This window comes from Branchiostoma lanceolatum, chromosome 4 (assembly GCF_035083965.1).
Source record: "Branchiostoma lanceolatum isolate klBraLanc5 chromosome 4, klBraLanc5.hap2, whole genome shotgun sequence".
NCBI lineage: Eukaryota > Metazoa > Chordata > Leptocardii > Amphioxiformes > Branchiostomatidae > Branchiostoma > Branchiostoma lanceolatum.
In genome coordinates this window covers 4,195,183-4,221,281 of record NC_089725.1, presented here as the reverse complement: position 1 = coordinate 4,221,281, position 26,099 = coordinate 4,195,183, and the positions used below count along the sequence as shown (strand labels likewise).

At 42.6% G+C, this 26,099-nt stretch overlaps 1 protein-coding gene and 1 long non-coding RNA gene across 2 annotated transcripts; both read right to left on the bottom strand.

Annotated features, from left to right (window-relative positions):
* Window positions 1–2,106: 2,106 nt before the first annotated feature.
* LOC136432277 (homeobox protein SIX6-like) lies at window positions 2,107–7,973 on the bottom strand. Its single transcript, XM_066423438.1, has 2 exons — window positions 7,039–7,973; window positions 2,107–3,409 (listed from the first exon to the last, which is right to left on the bottom strand). Exons 1-2 carry the CDS (start codon window positions 7,695–7,697, stop codon window positions 3,070–3,072), a joined length of 999 nt encoding a protein of 332 aa, XP_066279535.1. The 5' UTR covers window positions 7,698–7,973; the 3' UTR covers window positions 2,107–3,069.
* Window positions 7,974–20,272: 12,299 nt separating this feature from the next.
* Window positions 20,273–23,542, bottom strand: LOC136432276 (uncharacterized). The gene is made up of 3 exons (XR_010755489.1): window positions 23,181–23,542; window positions 22,777–22,832; window positions 20,273–22,021 (listed from the first exon to the last, which is right to left on the bottom strand). It is a non-coding gene; the product is annotated as an uncharacterized lncRNA (long non-coding RNA).
* Window positions 23,543–26,099: the final 2,557 nt, after the last annotated feature.

Genomic DNA, 26,099 nt, shown 5'->3' with positions numbered 1-26,099 from the left:
TCAAGGTTAACTATCAAGGAAATCTTTTCTAACCTCCGCGATGAAAGATATCTTACAACGCTTTCAGTACATTCGTAGAAGTAGCATTGCGACATTCTCGTTGGTTGAAAAATCATTGGTAAGTTTGAAGTTTAAATCCAAAAATCCATCATGCCCTCACTCCACAATAAGACTGATGCGTTCCGGTGTATGCGTCCATTTTGCTTCACAGCATAATTGGAAAATTTGTCATAATCACCACACGCGCATTGTCACGGTATTTTCTATGCCTATCATTGTGACAGATGGTGCACACTTTCTTCCAAATCATGAAAGAAAAAAAAAACTTTAGTTCAGGCCTTTGAAATGTTATTTCTGAAAGAGGTATTCTGGAGTCGTGTTTCAACTCGAAGACAGCCCTGGGCCTTTGCTATGGCTGGCGGGGAGCTAGTACAACAAAAAGACGGGACTCGTCTCGAATATCCTTCTAATCTCAGGTGCAATGACACAAGTTGCCCCGTTATATTCTCCTCGTCTCCATTTACTAATACACTCATGTATACATACAACAACCCCGAGTCCCGTCTGCTTTGCCATTGCCATTCGCCACTAATGGCCGTATTGTTATGTCATTGTACACAGAGGGAAGTACAATATACATTTACATCTCAATGACTTAGTCTTGACAAATCAATAATGGTGAACGTGTTTTCCGCTGGGTTTATTTCCCCCGGTGTCTCGGCAGCGAGTAGGGTTTCTAAAGACGGGAGCCAGAGCGTATATCATAATCCGATCTATCATAAATCCCGTGAAATGGGTGTCAGCACCCCGGATCAATTAGCTTCTCAGATGGCAGATTTTTCTCCCCTCGCGCGTGTAGAGGCAACGGTGGATGAAAGTGTAAGGTTACATAGACCCATTGTGTGGGAGACTTTCCTTATCTAAATTCTAAAGTCTCTCCGTCAACCCGGCAGCCTCTATCGATTTGCAGCCATCCTCCTTAACAACTCACAGGGAACTTTAGTTAGCCTGTTTGCGGTGCATTGTTAGAAGGCAAACTTGGAGGTGACGGTGTCATGAAAAGGGCCTGCCTATAAAAGTCGCCAGGTCTGAGGAGTCAGGAGCCCAAGGTTAAGGTTAGCGATCCCTAAGGGGGTCGGGAGAGGGGAAGCGAGAGTCATCACACTGAATAGCAGAAGCATTACCTCATCCGATATGCATGTTGAACCCCCTTCAGCCTATAAGCCGTACCAAAAACAACCTACAACAGTGGTAGTCTGTACTCCCGGGGTGGTACAAGACCACATTGACGTTTACCCCCATGACGAGAGCTTCGCAGTTCTTAATCTCCGATGTGTACTTTTCGCAGAAGCTCTGCGAGGTCTCAGCATGAGCAAGAATCGCCTACAGACCCCCTGTTCACAACGAGATGCTCCGAGAAGCCTCTTTTACAACAAACGCTCTTGGATGTCACTTCATTATATTTTTGCACCTTGTTAATCGCCTAGCCACCGGCTAAAAAATGACGGCATGCTTTTCCATATAGCCGCAGTTTTCGAGAGAAAGTCCTTTATAGTTTGCTCACGTCGCTATTGCTTGCCGAGGCAATACCACATACATACGAACAGCAACATACTGTATAGGCAAAAAATTAAACCTCTTCTTCTATTATGGGTGGTTATGCATGCGGGAGTTTGGGCCCCAAATGTATCGAATATGGGGGGAATGAATCCTAAAATCTCCGGGTCATGAATGAGAACAAAATGGGGCCGAAAGTGGCGAAAGCTGCAAGTGCTTTCTACGGCATGAAATCGCGACGGCCAGGCATCGCAGGACTCAGGGGTTTTCTAAAATCTATTTTGAATTCTCTGAGGGACCATCAACACCAAACGGGCTTGTTGTACAACAATAGGATAGTTTATTGCAACTAAACGACCAGCAGGAGGCTTGTCTAGTTCCCGTTATGGGGCGTTCGACATTTATCATCTGCGTTTAGTTCCGCTTTAGGCGATAGCACTTGAACATATGGGGGATCCCGGGAATGGATGTACAACGGTTGGCATTTGAATGCCCCCCTCCCCACTTCCCCGTACTAGTGCGTTAATATTTGAGACACACCAAAATTACTAGCTTCTGCAGAATGAAGTTTTACTTCATGATTCTTTGGTATACAAATAGTACATCAATAATAACAGTTTGGCAATCTGAACAAGGAAATACTAGGGAAAACAGGGAGCATAATTTGAACACAGATTCGTACGGGGTTGTCACAAAGATGTATGTGCAGCGACGAATTTTCGACTACCTTCGACATCACAGCTCTAGGTTACTTCTATATAAGGCGACGATGTTTGCCTTTGGCTGATGGCCTATTTTTCCACAAGAGGCCAAAGTTTGATGTTGTCGGAAAACTGCAGATAATTACATGTCAAACACGGCAAGGAACGGCAAAATAACGGGAAAAGTTCGAATACGGGTGTCAAAACTTTGTGTGTGTTCTAACTCCACAAAAACTGTGAAACGAAACCCTTTGTTACAAAAAAATCTCCCCCTGGTGTTGGAAACAACCTTCACAGAAAGTATATCTAGGGGGACATCGTGGTTCCGTAATATAATCCAACAAAAATACATTTAAGGCTGCACATATAACATCACATCTTCCTATTACATATAGAATATACAAAGCAAAACTGTTATATATGTAAGGGGGTTCTGAGTTGAGAGCATCTATTTTGGATCCTAAAACACATGCGTATTGCTGGTCTCAAAACAACACGTGCACACGCACAACATTTTACATCTCTCATATGAAGAAGTATTTGGCACCACTTCATAAGAGATGAAACTCGTCCTAACTAAAATGGTATGTACAATGTTCGGGGACGAAAGAAGGAAAAGAAACAGACGGGGAGGAATGCTGCCAAGAAAGAAATAAAGAAAGAATCAAAATAAATCGGAATGAATAGTGACATGGCAATCAAAAGTTATGAAAAGAAAATATGGAGTGTATGAAGTATACATATACGTTTTTGGAGAGTGAGAAGTTTTAGGAATGGTACATGGAAAGATTTGATCTTTTGTTTCTTTCTTTTACTGAGGAGGCTCGCCTTTGACGATGGTACTGACTGGCGTGCAGAGTACGGATGTTTCCACGGCCGAGCACGACCCGAGCAGTTCGTGAGGCGTCGGAACGCACGACTTGGTCTCGACGTCACCGGGGTAGTCCAGGCCTATCATATGGTGCGCATGCGCGCTGTGGTGATGTTGGAGTTGCGCCTGTTGTTGCTGCGCATGCACCGGCGTGGTCGCTATGCTGCTGTCCATCTTGTCCACCCGTGCGGTCAGCTGGGAGAGGTCGTGTGAGAGATCGCCGTTGAGATGACCCTTCAGATCTTCGTCTCCGCTGTCCAATCCACTGTGTCTGTCGTCTCTGTTAAAAAACCAACAACACAACACAACGTTTACATTTTATATTAACGATTTGTTTGCATATAATTGTTTCGCACAATCTCCTAGTATTACAAAGCACATATCCGTAAAAATATCTAAAAACTGCAAAATTAGCTGCTATGTTTCAAAATGAGTGCACAAATGTCTAGCGGTTGTCCAAGCATGCATATGGCAAAATTCATTATAGAATAGTTCAAGATCTGACACTTTCTTAAAAGAGATCATAATTTGCCTGTTTTCTGCAGGCTATGTGTCGCCAGAACGTTTTGGCAATGAACTTGCAATAGTATACCCTCATCGTCCCTCCTCTTATTACTGAATTTCATATACCAATTCTTTGTGTGGAAGTACCCTTCTTCATATGATATTCCGATATTCAGTATCTACAATAATTGGGCATGGATCCAACGTGTTATGTTACACTCACCAAATGAGTGATACAAGTTTTTCTTCAATATATGGTCCAGCAAGACTACCAAACCCTCAAGTACATTAAAAACAGAAAACAAAACAAAACAGACAAAATAAACCGTAAACAAGTAAGAAAATCCATCTATACGCTGCCACAGCAGAACATCTTATGATATGAGCGTAAAATCCTGCGAACCCTCTTGGTGAAATATATGATTTGACCAGTTACCCAAGTACACCTGTCCAATGATTCTGACCAAAATAAAAGACCTGGCTCTCTCTAGTTTCCAAGCCGTTTTGATTATAAGAACTCGGAAAACTATCAACCTAGGCAAAGCAATCTTGAACCTAGCGTCTGCAAATTATTGTTTCGGGCAAATGTCTAAGCCCAGTGTTTTTGGTCATCGATACGGAGTGATCTGTGTCTGTAAATAACGTGTCTTAGGTAGTTCCATCTAATAAGTGTCCTGCAGGTGTTGTTTGTCGTGAAGATGTATACTTGTTTTCCCTAAACACGGGTCTGCTTTGGGTTCCGTTTTGTTGCTAACCGACCACGGAATAGGAATGCGAAATCGGAAAAGCAACATGTGATGAACACATACTGCAAAATACTTGTCTGATTTCGTCGCTATAAAAGACATGATAGCTTGCTGTCGTTCAAGCAAATCTTCAGTTACAGTCTTTCTTTTTCCCATTTTATACTTACACAGTTCATTTTAAAGAAACTTCAAATCTTAGCTATAAGTACGTGCCCAGTTTTATCGAGCAAAAAGAAAAATAGATTTTCACAATGTCTCCAAAACACCAAAGCATATTTGAGCACCAACATGTTTGGATTTGTATGCTGCTGATATTTATATTACAGTTCGCATATAGATACTAGATAGTAATAAAGATATAATCAGGGCCACTAGAATTATCACATTTCCTCAACATATGTACGGGAAGCCATACGGCTAAAATGCGTCCTTTGAGACAATGGAAGGAAATGCTTACAGACAAAATAATCAGACATAATCATACGTTACAAGTAACTGTTTCTTCTACTATCACCATTCTCCCCTCCCCTTCCTACTTCACTGCCAATATCAATTGTTATTGTAAGAGGCAGAGTTCGTGCAGTGTGGTCTTGTAGAAACTTTGGAATCTACGTCTCCGGTAGCCCTCTGAACAAATATCACGAGTTGACTTTTCCTGGACAGATTTAACAAACAAGTAATGAAAACGGAGTTTTCTGCGACATTGAAAACCGTGAGTAGAAATACTAGTAATAGTTTCTTAGCCTTGCGTAATCAGAGAGAATAGAATCGTTAAGAATGATCTTGTTTTGTCTATCTTTACTTGACGTTCTCGATACAACACGTCTACACGGGATAGACAAAATGAAGCTGACGAGTACACTTTAGTATACACAGAGAGCTAGCCATCAATAAATTAATCGTCATCGCCTCACATGAGCAACACATGCGTGCAAAATCCATTGGACAGCAAAGTGGACTATTGTATACTTCAACTTCTCAATGAACCATAAATCATTACACAGGCCTATAAAACGTGTTGTTATTATGTAAAGTATTCGCTTAGGGACAACGTGAAGGAATATTAACCGGCGTGTACAAGACTATTGGAACAAAGATCTGTGTACTGTAAGATTTGAGTTTTCCAGCCTCCACGTTAGCTACACTGTAGAACTAAACGTTCATGGATGAGCCCATGAAATAGTTCCAATGTCTACAATCTTTAGGGTCAAGAGTGTACTCGAACATAAACTACGAAACGTAAATATCATCAACGGACCGGGGACATGAAAACCGTCTGTTCAGGAACCGTGGGGTTGGAATGCACCGCCCCGGGAGGCGTTTACTTTTAACACTTTGATTTGATCGAGGTGTCAAAATATAATTAAGCCAGCAGGGGAGGCGACAAAAACGTACAAAATAAATCGAGCAAACACAAAATTTGGCAGGTTCGGGGAGTGAGTGACCCTTCGGGCCACAGGGATACACGGGAGAGACAGGCAGTGACAGGTTTGGGTTAGGCCGATCTGTAACCAGTGGCCGCCATTTTGACACACACCGACGTTTCTTGTCGTCTGGAAAAAAGTATACAAACACAAAAATGCCCGGCACGTGAACTGGAGGGGTCGATATAAACGTACAGGCCAGTCCTTATGAAATATAACTGCCATAAACCAAGGCTTCACCGACAACTTGGGGGCTAATTTTGACAGACAACTTTAGCGTGGCTTGACTATTTCAGGTCCGACCCCATCTTGATGAAACCCTTCCCACAGACACGTCCTGTCAACACTTGCCAGCGCCACATTTCTCTTAGTCTTGCCTTCCATTCTACACAGAGTTGTGTATTAAAAACAGAAACAACATGTCGTGATAACTTGGACCCCTAGAACATCTTTCCTTAGAGCATAGCTGGACTAATTCCAATCTAATGAGCCCCTGGTGCGTTTGCCTACAGACCTTGGTGGCTAAGCGTACTCGCAGGTGTATAAACAGCAGAATATACACCGGGAGGGATTTATCCTAGCGGGAGTTCACACCGTAATGTTTGTGTGTGGGAATCTTGGGTCGACTTTTTCTAGGAACTAGTTGTCTTGGATGTGTATCCAGGTCAACGATGGGGGGTTCGTAGAAATGTAAACTTTGGTTCGTCTCTGACAAAAGATAATGTAGTGTTGGGGAGTCAATGATTTGGTGGGTGTAGACTGTAGGTACATACGAATTCAGTCAGGGAGAAAACATGTTGAACTGACGTGTACACACACACTCTTGTGTTGTGCTTGGAGTGGCTCTCGAGGATAATTATAACTCACACCGGAGCCGCTGGGTAGACACGGGGGTAGGTCTTGCCACTGACGCGAGACGTCGGTATGTGGCTCAAATCCCCCGGCCCGACCATTCACAGTATCTTGACTTGTTGTAAGGCACCACTTCCAAATATTTAGGTAAGCCTGAATAGAGGGGGACGGGACTACCGAAGGGTAGACAACAAAAACACCGTAGTACAGGATATGGGCCCATTGTAAAGCAAATCAGTTCGAGTTAATTGAGGAAGGAGATTGAGCAATAAACTGGCGTGGTTTGTTTTGGTTTGGGTCTGTCATGTCGGCGTGGCTGTGCTCAATCAACGCCTGTGATAACAACATGTGGCCAAACTCCGTTCCTAACCAATAAGACTTACCCCTTGTGTATGGATGGGGTCCTGTCTCTCTGTCGTCTGTTCTTGAACCAGTTGCTGACCTGTGTAAGTGTGAGGCCCGTCTTCTTGGCTAAGTTTCGCTTCTCGTCTGGAGTCGGGTACCGGTTGTTGTTGTACATCTCCTTCAGGGCCTGTCTTGCCTTCTCCTTGAAGCAGTAGACGGTCTCCTCGCCGTCCCAGATGGTTCGAGGGAGCGGGAATTTTCTCCTCAGTCTGTACTTATCCACCGCTCCAAGGGGACGGCCGCGGATTTTCTGTGCTTCGATGTAGTGCGCCTTGTACCACATGTCTTGCAGCATTTGGTGGTTGGACGTGTCGAAGTTGTGGCTCTCCAGAATGGCGTAGAGTTCTTTAAAACTCCCCCGGTGGAAAGCAACGATGGCCCGGGCCTTCAGCACGCTCTCGCTGCCTCTCAGCAACTCGTTGGGCGGCAGGGACCAGAGAAATCGTGCTAATCTCTCGATGTCCCCGCCTTGCTGCAGAGCCTCGCAGACGCAGGCGACTTGCTCGGGAGAAAACGTCAGGGTCGAGGCGGTGTCGCCCCCGTTGATAGTCTGGCTCGTCTGGACTCCAGGAGTCCCCGTGCCCATATCCACTCCCTGGTTCACGTTCGGATTAACGTTCTCCACCGCGTTTGCCATCCCCTCAAGTTGAACAGACACCGAGCAAGCACAACACACACATACACCGTACGCACCGACTCGGCTTGAACTGGACGCGGACTAATGAAACGGGATGTGTGTTTTGTATTTACAAAGGCTGGGAATGGTCGGGCCGCGCCGCTGATTGGCCCACGCGTCTTTTGTCATCAATAGAGAACAGGACGGGCATTGTCGTGTCCGGACACCCTGTCACTCACAGCGACAATAAGAGCATGTCTAACACTACTCAGCAAGCGGTGTAGAGTTACCTTCTTCTGTATCTCCAGCCTTCTAAAACAATACCCATTAGACGTGTTTGTAACGTGAGAAGTTCTCAGCCATTCTGGTATATGAAGAATGCCTACCCCTTCGCTGGGCCTCTCGTAGGCGGGCGGCACGGACGGACCCGGGCCTTGCCAAGTTAGGAGGCTTGGCGTTCATTCGCCCAGATTGTTATCAGATGTGCTCCGAGCTATCGCCCATGACTTGGGGGCAAAAGGGCCAACTATGGCTGTAATTCTCCACCTCGTGTGGGACGGAGTGTATTAGAAAAGCGCACATGAACTGTAATAGATGTTCTTTCTTGTTCCCTACGTTGATCTAGTGAGAAATGGGTTTGCGTAATCGTTTGGAAGAGTCCGCGAGTGTAGTGTACAACTTGAGGGGTATAAAGTAATTAAAAAAAAAAAAAAAAAAACAAGTAGCCAATTCGTGGACAATGTCTTGGATTCCCATATTCCAAGGTCAAAAGGGTGTTACATAACTTACATAATCTCCTGGGCTATAGGAAATTCTCACTTATTTACCACACGCGTTCTATAAAGTGGTTTAAGCTCTTTCACACTAGCGTCGGACGCAGAGTAACGTGGCAAGTCTTTGAAATAAAATTTTAAATTCATTTTTTTAAATGGCTAAGGGAAAAATGTTATTTAGAGGTGAATTACTAGTCTGGTTTAATTAAAACGAAGAAAACAACGTATGTTTTGAACAACAAACCCGGGTTATGACGAACAATAGGATCTATGATATGATTTATTACTAATCTATCGATAACACTTGAACTACATTTAGACATTGCTACAATCGCAAAATAGTTATGAATATTAACCTGAACGAACACTTTTTTGACCAATCCAGAAGTTGTTTTTTGTAAGAGTGCGGTAAAAAAGTTCAGACCTCAGTAAGTTCAATATGTTGAACCAGTATTAAAGGCAAATCTACCCGGCAAGTTGATGAAGTTTCTCAGGAAATAGGGAACCGAAGGTGGTTCAGGGAAATAGAAAAAAATCATGGCAGAATCCACCACTGCCTGGGTACTTGAGGCCTGGCTACGTCCTTTCTGAATCCATCATGTACTATCACTTCCGACAATAAACAGGACAAGACACCCAGCCACACTGCCATGATCGCAAGGGACGCGATACCAGCAGACAGTTTTCAGTCAGACGCTCTTTCTTGTCAGCTAGACTTTTATTAGACAAAGCTGCGGCCAAATACTGGGCGTCAGGAGTTCGTAAGTCCCTGGAGGAGTGTGGTTTTGGTTATATTTGACATTGCCCTCTATCACTTAACACAACTATGTCTCAAATTACTAATTCTATCAATCTGCGTTTGAAAGACATTTACTGTCAAACTTTCTTAAAAGAAATTCACAATGATAAGAAAGGTGGATACACAAATTACACATTGAAATCGGAAGACATAACCGCGCTCCCCTGGAACAACGAACATGTCAATACTGTAATCTAGATAGAATAGAAGATGAGAATCATTTTGGAATAAAGTGTTAATTATACGACAAAGAGAGAACTGAGCTTTATAGACTGATACAACCTATGTTCCCCTACTTCATTCACCTAAGTAATATTGACAAATCTATATTTTTCAATGAGTTTAGACAATCCATTGATTTTTAACCATATCTGCTCTTACATTTTTACCATCACGAAGAAGCGAGGAGAAGTAGAACCCATGTAGTTTATAATTCTTGTAGAAATTTGACAATGTATAGATGTATCTGTATCCTATTATTTTGTTGTGACCTGTGCTTAACCCAGTGGGTATATGTGTACAATAAAGGTCCTAATTCATTCATGATTCACTCATTCGTATAACACAGTCTCTCACAAGGTCCATACGAACATTGCACCTGCGCTTTGCTCAAAGCAAGCTCAAAGCAAGGAGGTTAAACCTCCTTGCTCAAAGATAGTCACATGGAATATAAGGTTCAAGCCACATCTGGCGCTAGGGCTGGTCTTCTGCCATTCTACTCTCTAGTTAATACATTTAACACTTCAAAACACGTTCATATCAATTACGGTGCTCGACGAGGCATGTGGTCATAGAATCGCGACTTGTCGCTCGCGCTCCAAGGAAACAGCTTTCTCAATACCAACCCTCCCGACACCCCCTGCGCACCACTGACGTTACCATGGTGATGATGAAGCGCCTGCGCCCTGCGGGCAGACGAGTTCCCATGGCAACCTCAGCTACAAGTGTGCGGGCTGTAAAATAGGCACTGCGGGAAGGAAACTAACCTGGACGCTCAGACAGTGTGTCCATGTCACTTTTAACAACTTAAGACAAGGCGCAAACGAAGACCGAAGTCTTGGAATACTTGGAAAACGCGGGAGTTTCCTTGCTAGCATCGACTGAAAAGCTAGTAGTTTGGGCTTGGTTGGTAGTGTGGGGATTGGGCGCAAGTGCTAGCCAGTAGGAGTACATTATACTAGAGAGGAACCAATGATTGGACTATCCCTGAGTGAAACCGTAAAAGGAATAATCACTTCAAAGCAAACATTTTCAAAGTCTCCAAGCATATTTCTAACGTTTCGCCTTGAAAAGATACAATACAAAATGTACTAGAAAAGAGAACTAGATGTTGCAAAAAGGCGTAAAACCTTGGTGATGAGCCATATCCTTACATTTGACAAAGCTAGGTTTGAGTAAAAATAGGGTAATCGCCTCCTTATACAGCCATGACAGCCAAAATATTGAAATGACACCAGGGTTTTGCCCCCCCCGTCCAAATGGGTCAGTCCAGCCAACGATGAAGAATTTGCTGGAATGGCCAGCTACAATTGTGGAGATGGCCGACGAAAAACGGGGCAGAGGATAAAAAGGTCACGATCTTCTCCACTAACCTCTACTTGGAGAGTAATTTACAATTATTGAAGACCCGCCCGAGGATTAGATGTTTTTCCTCACCCGGCACTTTCTAACGCGTCACAACAACTTTTTGGTGAAGGAAATATCAGTGATTGCTTCAACTTAGGCCGTGTTGATTCGATTATATAGATGACATCCACGGGCGCATCAAATTTTCGTCGGTTTCCCAAAAAAAAAAATTTCGACCATACTGTAAATCGTACCAAGCAACTACTGTGGGCTTAGTCATTTGTTCAACCTTACTGACTACTTAGATTTTATAATGAAGGCACCTTTCCAAAATTTTCTCATTCGCACGCTCGCATCAGTTTTGGGGTTCCCAGAGGATGTCATCCTTATAATCGAATAGATGTGACCTTACTAGGAATCCCCAATGGGTACTTTTTAGTATCCTCAATTGAAACAGCCCGCCACGCCACCACACACTACCCCGCCATGAACATATGCAAGTTTGGATGTCACCGTGACCATCTCTACGACGGTCATCATCATCATGTCGGGCGGCTTGCCCGGACTAAAAAAAAGGTATCTCTCTCCCTCTAGACGACACGGTCCGCCATGAAGTGCTCCAGGTCTGACACACATGATCCATTTTACACATGATCTTTGACCAGCCCCTCGAGAGTGGAGAAGTTCCGGTGGAGTGGGGGAAAGCTTTCATAATTTAAAAAAGGGGACACCGGCCTGTCCCACTCACCTGTGTTTGCTGTAAGTCGTTAGAGCACAGTCTATTCTCAGCTACCGTGAAACACATTGAAAGCTACCACATATTACTTCCTACTCAACATGGCTTCAGATCGAAACATTCTTGTGAATCCCAGTTGGTTACTACTCTGCATGATTTAACCTTATGGTTTGACCTTGGACACCAAATTGACATGACCATACTCGACTTCTCAAAAGCATTCGACAGTGTACCTCACAACCGGCTTATTCTTAAACATCCGAGTACCATGGGATAAAGGGGAAAACTTTGGTTTGGATTAAGAACTGGACCGCCACCAGCAGGTAGTGGTTGACGGAGAGAAGTCTAGTCCGGTCAGTGTCAGGTCCTGAGTTCCGCAGGGAACTATATTAGGGCTATTATTGTTTCTCATTTACATTAATGACAGACTGCTTTGTCTACCGCCCCATACTTTCCGACCAAGACCAGCAGACCCTTCCGAAGACAAATGGTCTGACATTAATAATTTAGCAGTTACCCTTTAATATGAAAAAAATGCTCTATCCTTCACATCCACAAGTCCAGAAGTTCACCAGATTTCTTATACACGATGTTCAATGAACCACTAAACCACAACAGTCAGCATCCCTACCTAGGTATCATACTCACCCACAACCTTAAATGGAAGGCACATATCAACAACATTATAGCCAAAGCCAACAGTTCCCTGGGATTCAAGGGGGGCAAGTAAAGAGGTGAAAGAAATGGCGTACACATCACGTGATGTACGCATCATCAGTTTGGGATCCACATGGACTGCAACACGCACAGTCCAACAGTCTAGCAACTAAGATAGAAACAGTACAAAGGAAAACCGCACGATTTGTCTCTGGTAATGATATCAATCAAACAACTAGCAACACCACACAACGCTCTCTAGGATGGCCCACTCCAGTTAGCGCAGACAAGTAGTCCGACTTACTGTTATGTACAAAGCCGTCATAATCTCATTGCCATCCCTGTCCACAATTTACTCACAAAAACACCAACATTACTGGAGGACACAAGCAACGATTCACTACACTCACTTGTAAAACAGAAACTCATAGAAGCAAGATATTTTCCCCAAAGCACTCCACAACAGAAAATAAAGACATTGACTTGACTTGAACAGCGCAGACAAGTAGTCCGACTTAATGTTGTTTTTTTATAATACAAGAATATATGGCATGCTTTGCTATCAAAATACAGCGTGCCAGTGTGGGTGTTTCCTATACCCAAGATATATATTCTCCTTTCTTTATCTAGAAGTAGGTAATTCCACCATGTGCAGAATTTCTCCTAGAAACTCGCTACCCTTTTACAATACTAGTATAAGAGTAGGGTAACTATTCTAGTGTGTGTCGTTTTCCACTAACTTTGCTTTGCCTAGCCCCGTGCGATAACAATTCATAATCTTGTACTAAAATGGTATAACTTTGTATACTATGTTATCTATCTCAACTCTTAGTACATGTTGCACTTTTTTTTTCTTAGGGGACCAAGCATTCTTGGCTCAGCAAAAGGTATATATATGTTTGTGAGATCACCCACAATGAAGCGAAAGAGGACATTTCTGGTGGTAGGTGACACTAACAAATCTACTATTCAGTTGTTGAAATATGTATATTATCTTTAGTTCGTAGCATGTACCTTTAGAGTCCATAGAGTCTTTAGAGACCAAATGAATTATTTATTTTAGTTACTTCAGATCATGACAAAATACGGCTCATGCAAGCCAATCAGATGTTTGGGCTACAATAATTGGATTGCGATGATAGATTTTGAAATGTTTTGTTATTCGGATTCGTGACTGCAATTACATGCACAAATGTAAATTGACCAGGCAACTTCGACGTTTAACCATCCAAGATGGTGGACAATATTTACGTCATAGTCACGTGATGGTGTGAACACCAATGAAAACTAAACTATGACTACGCCATTAACTATGACGTATTTTACCATGACTCAGAATGGTAACTCTTGATAGAGAATGAACAGAATAATGTTATGTTTAGACCGACGTATTGATAAAGAAATGGTAGGAAACGTTTTATATTCAACATCGAGGAAAAAGATCGAAAAGCAGGAAGGCAGCCATGTTTTTGACACAGAGAGAAAACTTCAAATAAATCTCATAATAAAACTACAACATCATAATCATGCTATATGATCTGACCAAACAAATTAGAAACATTGTTGTCCCAGAGAATGCCGTGTTTCTAACTACAAATCTCCTAATTGAAGATGACAAAATACGGTAACGTTATTCAGCACAAGACATTTCTAATAATCAATTTGTTGCTTTGTGATACAGACAATAATGGTCTTTTCGTATATATATTAGCCCTTGTACGCGGTTTTACATGCAAAAAAGGAAGATAAATCATTTCCATTCGAAATAATTGTCTAGCAAGAGGAAATCAAACAAGTACGCGGACAGTGATGTACGGGTCTTGTTTCCATTGTGGTTTGACAATTGCCAGGAACAATGGCGCGCACACTGAGACGCATTTGTCACGTGTCACGGCGTTTCAGACTAGTGCTAGCGGGAGCAGGCATCCGTCTTTCTCAAGTAGCGCGGCCGCTATTGAACGTGAGGGAGCCGTGGAGGGGATCGTAACATGTACACCCGGCTCTTGAGTCGTCACCTGCACCGTGTATTCTTCAGCTCTGTGCCGATTATTTTTTCATGGTTAACTGATGTGCTTTCTGAATGTACAATGAAACTCTCGACATTTGTTATATAATGTTGGCTGGATCTATTATAGTCGCTGAGAGCACCAGAGGTAAACAACAATTTTTAAAAAGATTCAAATGTCCCAGATTTCACTTACAGCACTTCATATATGTGTGTGTGTGTGTGTGTGTGTGTGTGTGTGTGTGTGTGTGTGTGTGTGTGTGTGTGTGTGTGTGTGTGTGTGCAAGTGTGCAGTGCAAGAAAGTCGGACTATGTGCTAATCGTATGGTCTGGTAGAGTGACATGCCACAGATTTGCAACCATACGTCCATGGGTTGTCACTGGCGGGCCATGTTATGCGCCACGGCCACTGCTGGCATGGTTCTCCTCTGGAAACCGGATGAGAAGCGAAGGCGTGGTCGCCCATCATTAACACTAAAGAAGGTAATTGAAGAGGATGGTGGTCTTAAAGATGATGAACTCCGTTCTGTCATGCTCGACAGGAACATGAACGAGACATTTGTGTCACCTCACAGAGGATGAACTGAACTGGTAGAGTCTGTCCCATCTGTCATACGATATGTTTAGGATAGATATGTAGAGGATGCAGGCCGGAAAGTTTCAAAAGCGTTCTTCACAACAAAAAATAAGCATCACACTATAATGCCACCGGCGATGAAAGCCGCAAAATACAACTAATTGGAAGAAACCCTCGCTCAGAGAAGTCGGGTAAAAAGAAGTATTGCCACACTTGAAGTTAATTGGACTGTTCGTGAGGGGGAAAAGAGAGGGTGGAGTCATTAAAGGACTGCGACGGGGCTTAATTGAGAGCGACGGAGAGAAGATGGGTTGTATCGCCCGAGGGAGGCGGGATGAATGGTGCATAGAATTATTTCTCTTTTTTCAAACACGTGGCTGTTGTGGTCTATAACTAGTATAAGAGGGGCTGGCACACTTTCGTACACAGACAAAAGGACGGACCGCAGAGTCAGTGTGGTTTGAAGGGAGCATCAGCTGCTGCGCCGTGGGTTCCATTGTCCACAAGTCCTCAGGGACAGCCTCATCATAACACCGGCGCTGTCACACTCAAACCTCCTCATATCCTAGCAATGCATGTTTCCCTCTCTGTCACAGACATAGAATATGCTGCATGCAAGTTTTTCTTTTCACATATAATGGAACTTTTGGCTCTATCTCTGAATATAAGATGCACAACCAGAAAACTTTCGACCTTTGTTTACATGTTTCTTTGAATAATCGTGCAATTGAATCTTGAATCAACTTTAATGAAATTATTAGAAAAATCTTCTTGTACGTGGTTGTCTATACCCCCCAACACACCCCCAACAACACCCAGGCACTCACGCACACCTTGGCGAGAAGTAACGCCAACCCTCATAATTCCTACGGGTACCCGAAGAGCGAAGTTTTCGAAGCCAGAACGTTTTGAACACCTGGATAACTGAAGTGGGCATACCGCGGGAATTGATGTTCAGCAGACCTCTTTAAATTCATCGACAGTCGGCCTTACATGGTTAACCGGTTGTGTACACCAAACATATCCTATGATCTAACGTTACATGATGTCTCAGGTTGTATAAACGTGTCGTGGTTTGAATACAAAAGAAGCATTTGTTGTTTGTATTTGACATGAAACGAAATTTGTGCCATGTTTAAGATGTTGCAACGTCTCACGTGGATGGAAAGCGCGCAATCCACGTCTAGAATATTCTGTGGTACCCCAGGTGCGCTATAAGGTTTAATTTGTCCTCTTAACAAATAATTTCAAGTTTTAGATTACGTAATGCATTGTCATGATCACGATACAACACAGACTCTTCCCCGTAACATTGATCATGGAGAGTTCTCACATTGCCGAGCATTGATGAGGTTGTGGAGGATAACAACTGAAGACGAAAACATTACCAACAGGTGAAGTATCAGCTTTGCAATCATAGCCTAACAGTTCCGAGTGCAATCGTGATGGATTGTGGTCTAGGTCAGAGTTCAAGATCTAAGTGATGACGAATAATGCTTCGGTCCTGTTTCCAATCCGGGGTCCGGCCGGGCTGTTTGCGAAAACTAAAAATAAAAAATGCATATCAACAAAATAAATAATATATGGTTAGGAGTAATTTTCTAAACTTTTTGTGTCTTTTGTTGTCTTTTACATCATATTCTTTCTTCCCACAAACTGGCCGGCCGGGCCCCGGATTGGAAATGGGACCGAAACATTAGCAGCAGGGGGGCTCTAGATTCAGATCATTGCGCTTGAAAGCAATTACCACTTGTTTAGACGTTTTTTCAACAGACAGCAAAAGGTTTGAATAATGACGAAATTCAGCGAACACACGCACATGTACAAGTGTCGTCCTTTGTTATGCTTTGGTCCCAGTTGCGCCGGTACCCGTCGGGGTGTAGTCCCTTTACTGGGATATACCTTGGTAGATCTATCCTGGAATTGTGCCATACATGGTCATTCGAATATGAAAATCAGCAGTATGATCGACATATGACACTGGCGGCCATATTTGTCAATCAGGGACGCTGAACACTACACACTTTAGGCATTTAAAATCCATGAAGTACAATTCATGCCAAAACTAATATTACGTTGCAACCATGTTTCGTTATGTGCCGAAGATTTGATTGTGTCGCATGACCGGTAAACCACCTTCAAGCGCAACAAGTTCTGTAGTAAGTGCAAGCTGCGTAAGACCGGACTGTAAGAAATGCGATAGAAATTACAGTATGTAGATTAAAAGTCTATATCTTTTTCGTTCTCACTCTTGCATTATAGACTTGTGGGCATCTCGAATACAACGAGGACCTTTAGTGGCAGACAGAAGTACTGCAATGATGTGTGACGACATCAGCCGTTCCTGGCGTTGTTTGTACCTGCGGCAAATATGACTATTTCTTGCCTTCCCAAGAATTTTGAAAATAGCACAGTTCAACGATTTCAACTTGAACTCTACTCAAGGGCAAGGCCAGGGAACCCTTCGACTTTGAAACGTGAAATTAGATATAGCTGTCAACACTGTCTATCTATTATCTGCATTTTGTAAACAGGTCGCTAGGTGACAGCAAGTGCCAATTGTTCCAAGCCGGCTTGACAGTTAAGTTCAATGATTTCAAACTTAAGGATTTGCATTTTCCTCGACATCTATGTCTGCTTTCCCCGGAATTTCCCGTAGCCCCTGCCACACATTCTGGACCTTGTCACGACTTTATTTGCTCCTGACTACTCCCCAACCAAGGTCGGCGCTGCGTTGGGAGTTGCATGGAATCTATTCTGTTCTAGCTCCAGTCGCATCCAAGCACGCAGGATATGACTTTACCGAAATTGATTTTCGACAGGTGCTGACGACCAGCAGACAATATCAACTTCCAACCACAGATGACTTTGCTAACGACTACACTGTAACTCCGGATCCAGATCTTGGACCGGAGAGGGTCGGGACACCATGGCCGGCTATATGTGACATAGGTCTTATCTGAGCTTCGGCTTCGGACTTGAACCTGAACATGAGTTTAGGCACACAACACGAGCTACCGTTACCGTAAGATTTTTTCAATGAAGCTAAAGAATGAAATATATGATCAGGTAAATTGGTAATTCGTCTGATCTCATGTATCCAACAATTATGCATTTACCTGTACCTGTCTCCATTAAGTCACGCGAGTTCGATTTTGTCGATGACGTTGATTTTACATAAGCTCAACAAGCAGTGCAGGGCATCTAGCGACAAACAAGCAAACTACAGCCTCGTTTATGGCGTTGTTCGTTTCTTTTAGGAAATTTTGATAGATCGTAGTAAATGTGACATAAAGCAGTCATCAGAAATTGAGCCAAAGCGTGATATTTCCAAGTAAATAGTAGTAGTAAGTTACGGCTTCGCCTTAAAGGCTCAAGTTTTTAGCCAAGTACAAGGGTTCTCCCCTTCTTGATAAGTGTGTTGGGTTCTTTTACGTGCAGAGGTTTGACGCCGGAAACTTCCCCACTCACGGGGCTGCCAGCTCCCCATCCGAAAGGACGAATGTAACCGGCCCCTCAACCTCCGCCCTTTATCTTGACCCAAAAGATGAGTGACAGTATAAGGAAACGAGATAACCTTTGACACCTTCTGGGACCTCAGACCCAAACTTCCTGTCAGTGTTCCATGCAACCTGCTGTCGCTCTGCGGTTAGAACCAACTACGTAAACATAGACGGACAAGACAGACACACTGAAAGATTCTGACCACAGATCTATAACCTTAACTTTATTCAATACGCACAACATCGCAGTCTGAAACGCCTGAATTGAGTTGCAATTCACACAATTTACAGCTATTAGTAACATGTCATCATTCAGTTAAAAAATGATTAACTGTTGAAATCACAGGGTTACACAGGTCGAAGGTTGCCTTGACTCCGTGAAACACGTGACTCATCTGCCCCCCCCCCCCCGTCACCAGTGGTCATAACTGATGTTCTGATCCAGATGAATTAGAAAAGACATTGAAGTGTACATCAGCATAAATATACATGTATATGTTTTAACAGAATACAAACAAGCCAAAAATAGTTGTCATTCTTTTTGTTGCTACTGTTGTTGTTGTTGTTTTGGCTAGGGTAGCATTAAAGACGCAATTGTACGCGGAATGTGTATCGTTCAGACCTACGAGCAGCAGCTTGGCGACTTGTGTAGGAAGTAGCATTGTTGGTGTGTCGATTCCTCCTGAAGTCTGCACAGGATGACATCATGGTCGGGACTGCTGACGAATTGGCACTCCTGGTCCTACAGTCACGTGAGCTCGAGCTAGCTGATTGGTCACTTGAATTTGAGAAAGAGCGCAGTAGGACAGTCTAAGATTAATGATAATAGAGTTTTATTTGCGAGTTCTTGCCCGAGGGCTAATTTGAATTGCAACATGAAACAATGCATAGAAAAGGTACACAGATAGTGCAACTTAACAATGTTGATAAGTGGAAGAAATTGCTATTCTAAGAACTACTAAGGAATAGAATTTACGCTTTTGGGACTTGACTTCTTTTTGAAAGCAGTGGAAGACGAAGTGTCCCACTTTTTTTGCAATGAGTGGGTTTTGAAAGGTTAACAGGGTTATAGTTTTCTCTTCGTCAGTAAACGTTTGGAAATTGTAGCACGTTTTGATGGCTCCTTTAAAAAGCTCTTTTCTTTCCTGATCACTAAAGGGGTATTTTGAGATAAAATGTATTTCGTATTCTACCGCTTTTGACATACAGTAGTTACAAAACTTTTTGTTTCGCCCTTTCTCAATTTCAAGAGGGTGGGCCTAGTTCTAATTTTGCTAATTGCTGATCTTAGCTCAAAGTTATTTAGTAGCAGTAGATCTAAAAAGAAATTCCATTGAGTCTGCATTTCCATTTCCATTAATTACATGCGCGGATTTTTTTCTCAACTCTGTACTGTATATTAACTCTCAATACGGATGAACTTTCAAATACAAATATTAACAATGACAATGAACTTTACTGCATATTCATGCCCAACACGGGCTAAGTGCATTAGGTAACATGAAGTAAAAGAAAAGGAACATTGTGCTATATTCAATCTAAATCTACAAAGTCTCTTCTTTCTTCTTAAGATATTTGTACACAAATTCACTTTTTCAATTATATCGTAGTTTTTTTTTAACAAGTATTAGAGCAGTCAAATATTAAAATGGCGCTGCACAGAATGGCAGTTGCAATGTCCAGTACAGAAAACTATCCTTAGGTCATGTTGATTCGATATATGGATGACACCAATTTTCGTCAAAGTTTTCAACCATACTGTAAATCGTACAAGGCAGCTGCAAAATGACCAAATATACGCCGTCAACTGCAAAAAAACAATCGGGAAACAGATGCTAATGTTGTAGAATGACAAGGTCAATTCCAAAGTCAAAGAAAGAAGATGTGTAAGAACAAAAATGAATAAAAATGAAGCATCTATTGTTCGGTATACCATAACATTATACTCTGTGTGTTTAGTCATGTGTTCAACCTTGAAGGCATCTTTATGCAAAACTTTCTTTTAATCAAGAGTTTTGTGGTTCACAGAGGACATCATCCACATAATCGATTCAATAAGGCCTCATAAAAAAGTACTAGTGTCAGAATTTCGTTCCCTCTTGGTCTTAGGGCTCGAAGATAATGTATTTAGTCAGGAAAAGGGAGCCGAGTGCGAGTAACCAGATAGGCAGCCATCACAGTTGGCACTCTCTATGGTTGAACTGAATTAGCCAGGGAGTATACACCACTGCAAGAAGAGCAGCTCCAGCCAAAACGGAGTACATGAAAACCCTGCGGCTTCCTTGCCTATGACCAGGCTTAATGCACCGTGGGATCATGTTCAACTGAAACAACGCCCCAAATGTTGCACAGATTGCGAGAAGGAGCGTCAAACAGGCGAAATAGGTCAAGGCAAATCGCTCATCCTCGATATTTCTCTCTGGGGCATCATCAAATTTGTTCAGGTGGCCCAATAGGTGCCACAGAATCACACCTATCGTCGTTAAAGCCGTCCAATAAAGCTCCTTTTCGGTATTCACAATGCCGACCACATTTTCCTTCATAGCTGCAATTATTAGATTCCATTTTTCACAAATATCTTCTCCATGTCCATGACTGGCACGCACGTTTTCCACTTGCGCTTTTCTAGCCTCGCTGATAAAGATATCATGCGCGTCATGCAATTTTTTGACTCCTATTGCGACGAAAAAGAATGGAGTCATAATAGTGACAGTAAGCGACAACAGCTGACTCACATGGTGAACCCAGTCCATGAGAGTGGATATTCGTGAGAAGTAAATGTTCGCATACGAGAAACCAACCACCGCCCCGACAAACATTGTCAGTTTGGTGAAAAATCCAAGCTCTTCACCAATGCCTGAATGACATGACCAACTCTTCTGTTTGATTCTATCAGAGACCTCATCGAGAATGCGGTCAGGTTGCTCATTGCTGCTGATGGTGTTAGCTAGCTGCTTGGTGTCAGAGGCCAGGGACACTAAAGCATTGGTCAAATCTATAACATACGAACAACAGAGGAAAGATGGCATGTAGATTATAGCATAGAATGCCAGTGAAACAAATGAGCAGACGTAGTGCGGTACGTCGTACTCGTGATGAGAGAAGTACCTTATCGTCCATCGCAAGGCAAAGACCTGTCCGCAGGAGGCACATTTCAGGCTATGGTTAAGCATGATGGTGCTGGCCCACAGAATTACGTACAAGGCCAGCAAATACCGTTTGTCATACACTACATTTTGTTTGATCTTATTGTTCAGTAGATCATTCCAATTGATTTGGTAGCGCCATCGAATGATCAGTATGCCTGACATAAACTTAAAGAGCCCAATGATGAGAGAATAAGAAATGATTTTCTCCACTTGGTGCGGCTGATGACAATGGGACCAAAACCAACTACTCCACCAAGTACGGTTCCCAAATGATGCGCTTTCTGTATCGTTGATGTTGTATACATCTCCAGCATACCATGAGGCATTATCAACTATTGTCTCATTGATAATGTTATGACCACCACTGTCCACCCTTGCTCTCCACAGACAGACCAGTTGCATAATAGTACAGAAAAAGAACCACCAGAAGCCAACAAAAGGCCAGATTGATATCCATAGTTTCGCGCAGAAGGACCTGAAGCCGTTGATGACGGTCTTCATGACAAGGACAGGTCCACCACAAGGGTCCCTCCTGGTGCCCTGATGATGACCACTGCGTCCTTCGCCGGTGCCGTATGATCTGGAAATTAAAAAAAATTCAATGTTCAACTAGAGTCTCACGATGGCATAAATTAGCCAAGTAATTTTGTTTCATTACAATGTTACTAGTATTAGTGATTATGGAAATCATATCTGATTTGCATTAAATGCTTACTGTATACATAGCTTGCATATGCCACAGGTATGAAATCTCTATCATTAGCCAATAAGTTCGTGCTGCCGTTGCTCATTATAGATACCGTCAGATAGGTTAGATATATGAATTCATTATCTCCTTTATCCATATCACATATGTTGCAGATATCTATCAGAAAGCTATTGAAGAATTTCCTCGTTAATAATGCAATTAATGTCAACATTTACATAATCTGTGCCTGATGATATTCACCTCCATACGTGTATCACTAGTATAGATATATGGCATCATTGCCCCTAAGGTACTATACAATTTTTCCTTAATTATGCAAATCACGTCATGATTTGCAGTATTAATATCCATTTATGTTTCTTTCGAAACAAGTTACTAGTACTCATGTGATTGGTATGGTTGCGCACTTAAGCAAAAACTTGGATACTCAGAACAGGGAGAAGGTGGCTGATCTGCTGCGCATGCGCTACCACAGAGGATGACCTGTGACTACGTAGCTCGCATGAAGGAGAACCATGTATATGTGGAAGTCATTTGCACAATTAAGCTATTTCATGGAGGTATGAGGTCTCCAAACTATTGTTATTTCTCAGTTTTTGTATATATCTATCAAATCAGGTACGTACGGCGAATGATCTGCACTGCCCAAAAGGGAACCTCGTTCAATGTCGATTGCACAGGCCTGCAAAGAAAACGTCGCCATAATGTCATGACTCAGAAATGGCGAAAGTGAAAGTGACTTGTGAAAGCGGAAGATTTCCGTAATTGGGAATCTGTGCGTGAGAAGCTGTTGTGAGGTGCCTTTAGGTGAGGATATATACGATAGCGTAACGTAGCATGACGTAACGTTATGCAAAGGTCCATATGACTGACGTTAAATCATCTCATCCTATTCTGGATATATCTGAGTATGGATACACCGACTATTATCCGGTCATGTTTTTTTCTGCGGTCATGGGCATAAGTTATCGCCATTGTAGCGAGGATTCATCATTGTAGTTCTCAAGTTAAGAAGACATGTACATCTTACCATTCTGGTCTTCCTGGGAGCTGTCAAAGAAGTATGGAATTGTCAGGACTTGTCCAGAGGCAAAGGCTACCACCTTACTGACCTGTCTTGCAAGACGATGTTTGCTACATGTACATTCAGATCCTGATAAGCCTGTCGTGTGACGTGAGGCTGAAAAATCCCCTGTTGACGTCAACAGTTGTGTTGATTATTGGTTGGGGGAATCCCGGTTTCGGTCCGCCATGCGGACAGAATGTAGGAGACAAGGAGAAAGCCTAGTATAGTTTCAAGCAAATGCAGCATATTTCACTCCTGTTCCCAACCTAACCCAACCTGTGCTAAAATGAACAATTCCAAAATAATCCAATGAAAAAACTAACCATTCCGACATTGCCCCTTTGAAAAAGCTACTTCTCAAGAATTATCAATTTGCTGACTGTTAAGTATGTTTTGCCTTATGCACACAGAATCTTTTATATTATTTGAAGTGTGAGCTTGAAAGCAGGTTCAAGCAGTATTCAGTCTGTTTGATGTGCACTGGTTTAGGGTTGGGGGAAAACGAGTTTTCAACTAAACTACAGCACATTGAACATGTCAAGACGTCTGTTGCTGTGTCTCACAGATGCTGATGTTGAATATCAAAGCCACGTATATTTATGTGTGACTACATGGATGCCCGAGTATTTGATTTGTGTGTGGGTTTGCTTGTGTATTTGAATAACGTTCAGCACCAAGGACAGGTCATCTGCTTGTGTGTGGACAACTGTTCTGATTGAATATTTTAGTCAGAAAGGTCTTTCGATCTTGCAGTGTGAAAGATTGTCTACTATAGCACATTTCATTCATGGCACAAAGGCACCGTCTGGCAACTCTTACTAGAACTGCAATTATCTACTGTCGCAACTTCAGTTTCAAAGATCAAAAACGATCTCACAGCCCCGGTCAACTGGAGCCTCAAGGTATCCACAGTATAGCTGTCTCCATATACATACCATGGTCATGGTCTGTCGTTGGTACAATATACGTGTATTTCTATAACGTGAAACGTGAAATTGCTTTTCAACAGCACGGCGCCCTACCGCGAACTAGTATTGCAATTCTACGGAACATTGCTAGGTGATGCTTTTGCTTTTGATCCATGGACATTAAGGTTTTGTAGCAGAAGGCATAGTTTTCATTGACGGTAGCTTTTGATGCGTGTGAGTCTCTTACTTTCAATATATAAACAGTTGTCCCGACACAAACACGCGACTTGTCCTTGGTGCTGAACGCCTTTTACTCAAACAAAATCTCGCATACACTGACACAAACACGAACACAAACATACATTTACCTGTTCTTTATGCCCGACGCTCTTCCGCGAACTAGTATTGCAATTCTACTAAACATTGCTAGGTGATGCTTTTGATCCATGGACATTATAGCAGAAGGCATAGTTTTCATTGACTAGCTTTTAATGCTTGTGAGTCTCAATATTCAGCCAGTTGTCTAGACGCGACTTGTCCTTGGTGCTGAACGCCTTTTATTCAAACAACATCTCGCATACACGGACACTAACACAAACATACATGTACCTGTTCTTAATGCCGGATCTTGTGCCATTGGGAAAGGCACTTTACACGACTTTCACGTGAAAATTAGTACATAGCTTTAGGTAGGGACGTCCCTTGGCTAGGACGTTAAGTGGAGGTCCCGTATTTGAGTAGAGCCACGTTTGAACAACCCACCGCACTTAACGAAAAGAATATGGGTCCTTCATAGTGTGAGCGGATCAAAACTATTCCGGTTCAAATGGGGTAGGAAACTTTCCGAGCAGCCTTCATAACCCTTGCTTCTCCTATGTCCTTCTCCTGGTGAGCAGTTGAGCAAGTCTCATGATGTTTCTGACCTAGGCTAACGTAACATGGAACCTATTTACGTCCGGTTTGGCTCATGTCCACATGTCGCGGTGTATTATGCCAAAACCTGTTCTCATGAGCAATAACGAACATCATAAGTATGATCCTTAGCCATCTCTTTAATTTTTGCACAGCAAAACATAATGGCCATGCGTTTACCACGTGAACGCCACGTGCCGCGCATGTGGGGAAAATTTACAGATAAACATTTTTTTTTCATCGCGTTAAGCAAGTGGCCGGACAGACATAGTGATTTTACTATCATTTTTCTGCAGACTACTTTGGACAGTTACTGTGCATTTTTTTCTGGTCTATGTTCTTCAAGCATGGCGCTAGAAGGGAAAAGATTCAGAAGTGGACGATAATGGGTTACACTAGCACAATTCTTCATCATATACCTCAGTATAAATACATGCTCGCACGGCATTAAACAGGTGGAGAAAAACTTACAGACCATGCATTTTCTTTTTAGAAGAGCTGATATTTCTGCCCATGGGTTTGAAATTTGGCTCTGTCCGCGCGGTTTTAAGATAAATACGTTTTGAATAAATTGGACGTTAACTGGTCATGTTACGTTAGGGAGAAGAGTCGCTGTTACAGTTATATACGAGTATACATTGTATATATATGCAACCCGTAACCTCGGAGCGGTCTTCGTGTCACACCTTGCATGTAATGACTTTCGAGTCTTGTTACGTGGTGACCATTGAGTAGCAAAATCAATCACCTAGACCAGTTATCCACACAGTGGTTTGTCCTTTGTATTGAACGTTATCCACACACAAACACACCTGGCCTTGACACGGAACACCACCCATGTCAGACACACAGACACACCCCTGTTTGTGGGGCTGAGATTGAAACATTGTTTCGTTTCTGTGACTGGCATTTTTCCATAATTGATGACGTGTATGACAAATAAGAAAGGGAAGGGAAATAACCCACGACAGCATCGATGGCGGCGAATCCTGAGACAAAGGTCGGGAGCGTACGGAGATTTATACTACATGTATGCTATTACATGTAGTATTGCTCCCCAAAA

Excerpts from the sequence above, each read along its gene's own strand:
- LOC136432277 (XM_066423438.1), bottom strand. The coding sequence starts at position 7,697 with ATGGCAAACGCGGTGGAGAACGTTAATCCGAACGTGAACCAGGGAGTG. Across the intron at positions 3,410-7,038 it reads ACCCCATCCATACACAAGGG|AGACGACAGACACAGTGGAT; the intron begins GTAAGTCTTATT and ends GTTTTTTAACAG.